At 39.0% G+C, this 3022-nt stretch overlaps 1 protein-coding gene across 1 annotated transcript; it reads right to left on the bottom strand.

The window, feature by feature from the left end:
* Positions 1-58: 58 nt before the first annotated feature.
* LOC111031696 lies at positions 59-2658 on the bottom strand (the record flags this gene model as incomplete). Its single annotated transcript, XM_022311746.1, has 1 exon — positions 59-2658. A coding segment is annotated over one exon (2600 nt), but the record flags the coding sequence as incomplete, so codon positions are not given.
* Between the last annotated feature and the right edge of the window lie 364 nt (positions 2659-3022).

Here is a 3022-nt window from a genome sequence, read left to right as displayed (position 1 = left end):
AACAAATGAATACACAAATATACGCTTTTGACATCGGCGCGTTTCGCCTTAAACTAACCTTAATCATTATTGGACCGGCAAAATCGACGCCGCATATTTTGAACGCGCGTTCTAGTTCAATGCGATCGCGCGGTAGGTCTCCCATTATTGGCTCGTAAATTACAGGTTTGGAACGAAAACAAACAACACATTGATGTACCGTTTGTCTGGCTATATTACGACCGTTTAATGGCCAGAACTTTTCGCGAATCGATGACAATAGTGCTTGTGGGCCAGCATGTAATAAACGCTCGTGTTCATTACTAAATAGTGCTAAGGTAAACGCTGATTTAGCTGGCAATAATATCGGATTTCGTTGGTTAAAATGTATAGTGGTTGAATTATTTTTGCGGCCGCCGACGCGTAATACATTTTTTTTGTCTATATACGGGCGCAGTAATGCGATTTTCGTTGTTGTTATGCTTTTTCTTGATTTTATAAGTTTTATCTCTTCAGCAAAATAATGTTGTTGAACCAGTTTTATTATCGTTGTTTGTGCGGCAGCTACTTCGGTGGCGTCGACTTTGATGTCGATATAATTATCATGCTTATTAATTACGCGTTCGTACCAACGCCTACAGTACGCGATTACACGTAATAATTTATTTATGGATGAATATCTTTTGATTAAGTAGAATTCTTCTTTTATAGACAGCTGGAGTGCTACTTGTGTACGTTTTGTCTCTGGCAGTTCGATGTTTGGTGATAACTTATTATTTGACGACTTAGGCCATTCATTTTTATTTGATTTGAGCCATACTGGACCTTCCCACCACAAAGTATTATCTTTTAATTGTTTTGGGCTACAACCACGCGAAAGTACATCTGCCGGGTTGTCATTTGATTTTACATATCCCCACTCTGCTGCCGCAGTTAATGTTTGGATTTCTCCGACTCGATGTGCTACAAATGTTTTCCAACGTGTTGATGGAGCATTTATCCATGCGAGCACTATTGTTGAATCTGACCAAAACCGTTTTTCGTTTACTTTAATATTTAATCGCGGAATTATCTTATTAGCCAGTCGCGCTAACAAGATAGCCGCGCATAATTCTAAGCGTGCTAAAGACACTACCTTTAATGGCGCCACCTTTGACTTCGCGACTATCAGCCTGGAATAGTGATTTCCTAAAGCGTCGGTGCTCCGTGCGTACAAACACGCGCCGAATGCTAGTAACGAAGCGTCGGCGAAGCCGTGTATTTGTGTGGTGTGCACGTCTGAGCAACCAATTATCCATCTTGAGATGTAGATTTCTTCAAGTTCAGGTAAGGTTTGTTGATAGTCTTGCCATTCTTTTCGTAGCACGGTGGCTATAGGATCGTCCCAATTTATGCGAGTTTGCCATAGCTTTTGCATAAATATTTTTGCAACAACGACTACGGGTCCGACTAGTCCGAGCGGGTCGAATATCATAGATATTGTTGACAACACCATACGTTTTGTAATTGGCTCGACATTGTTTTTATAATTACTGTTTACCTTATATTGATAAACGTCGTCGAGCGGATTCCAGAACAGGCCTAATGTTTTTATTGTATTGTCGTCTAAATTCAATACACGCAATGGGTCATTGTCCTCGTTTGATATATTTTCTAATAATCGTTGGTCATTAGAAATCCATTTACGTAATTTGAAACCGGCTGAGTTTAAAATACTGATAACGTCATCGCGTAATTTTTTTGCGACAGTTATATCATTGGCACCGCCGAGATAGTCGTCCATATAGAAGTCATTAGTGATTGCCTTGTGCGCATCCGGAAATAACTCTTGCATGTTTACTGCTAATTTCATTAGACATCCCGTTGCTAAATACGACGCAGGCGTGGTTCCGTATGTTACTGTTTTTAAATTGTATTCAGTGATCGGCTGATCTGGTTGTGAGCGCCACAATATTCGTTGCAGATTTGTATCGGCATTCGACACCCAAATTTGACGGTACATTTTTTCTATGTCGGAGGACATTACATATTTATACGAACGGAAACGTGCGATAATGCAAACTAATTCGTCTTGAATTTTCGGCCCTTTCAATAACAAATCATTTAAACTTTTTCCGGAATCGGTTGCGCACGACGCGTCAAACACGACACGTAATTTAGTGGTTACGCTGCTATCACGGAGGACGGCGTGATGGGGTATATAATACGATTTTTCAGTTTCTTCACTCATATTTACCTTTTTCATGTGGCCGAGGTTCTCGTATTCTTCCATAAATTCTACATATTTTTTTTTTAGTTCAGGACTTGAGCGGAATCTACTTTCTAAAGATAGAAAACGTTTTAAAGCTGTTGAACGCGACGAGCCTAACGTGTTTATGTTTTCGCGTAACGGTAGTCGAACAACGAACCTACCATCTTCCTTTCTTTCAACCGTTTTATCAAAATGCTCCATGCACTTTTTTTCTTCCGCGCTATAAACATTTTCTTTTTGTATCTCTTCTAAGTTCCAAAATTTAGTAATTTGATCGTTCAAATCAGCACAGCTTGACTTCTCCAATGCTGCGTTTAGAAAGAACGAGTGTACAATCGAATTATTTACGCCCTGCACAGGACCAGCCACTATCCAACCGAATACCGTTTCTTGAAATGTTGGACCGTTTTTAATTGGTTTATGTTGACCTGTGCATAAAATATCATAAAATATTTCGGCACCTAACAAAATATCTATTTTACCTGGGCGGGAGTACGATGGGTCAGCAAAATGTATATGTTGTGGTACGTCCCAATTTGACGTGCTTATTTTTTCATTTGGGAGATATGTTGTTATTTTTGGTACCGTTAAAAAATTTAATAAATATTGATTTTCCATTGACCGCGACTGTATTTTTGTTGTTACCGAATGCGCTGAATGACTTTTTGATTTATTTACACCAGTTATCACACAATTTATGTTTTTTTTGATTAAACTGAGTTTATTTGATAAATCATTAGTCATAAAGTTTGATTGTGATCCAGAGTCCAACAGCGCCCTTGCTAAAATCGG

This window comes from Myzus persicae, unplaced genomic scaffold (assembly GCF_001856785.1).
Source record: "Myzus persicae strain clone G006 unplaced genomic scaffold, MPER_G0061.0, whole genome shotgun sequence".
In the NCBI taxonomy this organism is placed as follows: Eukaryota; Metazoa; Arthropoda; class Insecta; order Hemiptera; family Aphididae; genus Myzus; species Myzus persicae.
This window is presented reverse-complemented; position numbering and strand designations above follow the sequence as displayed.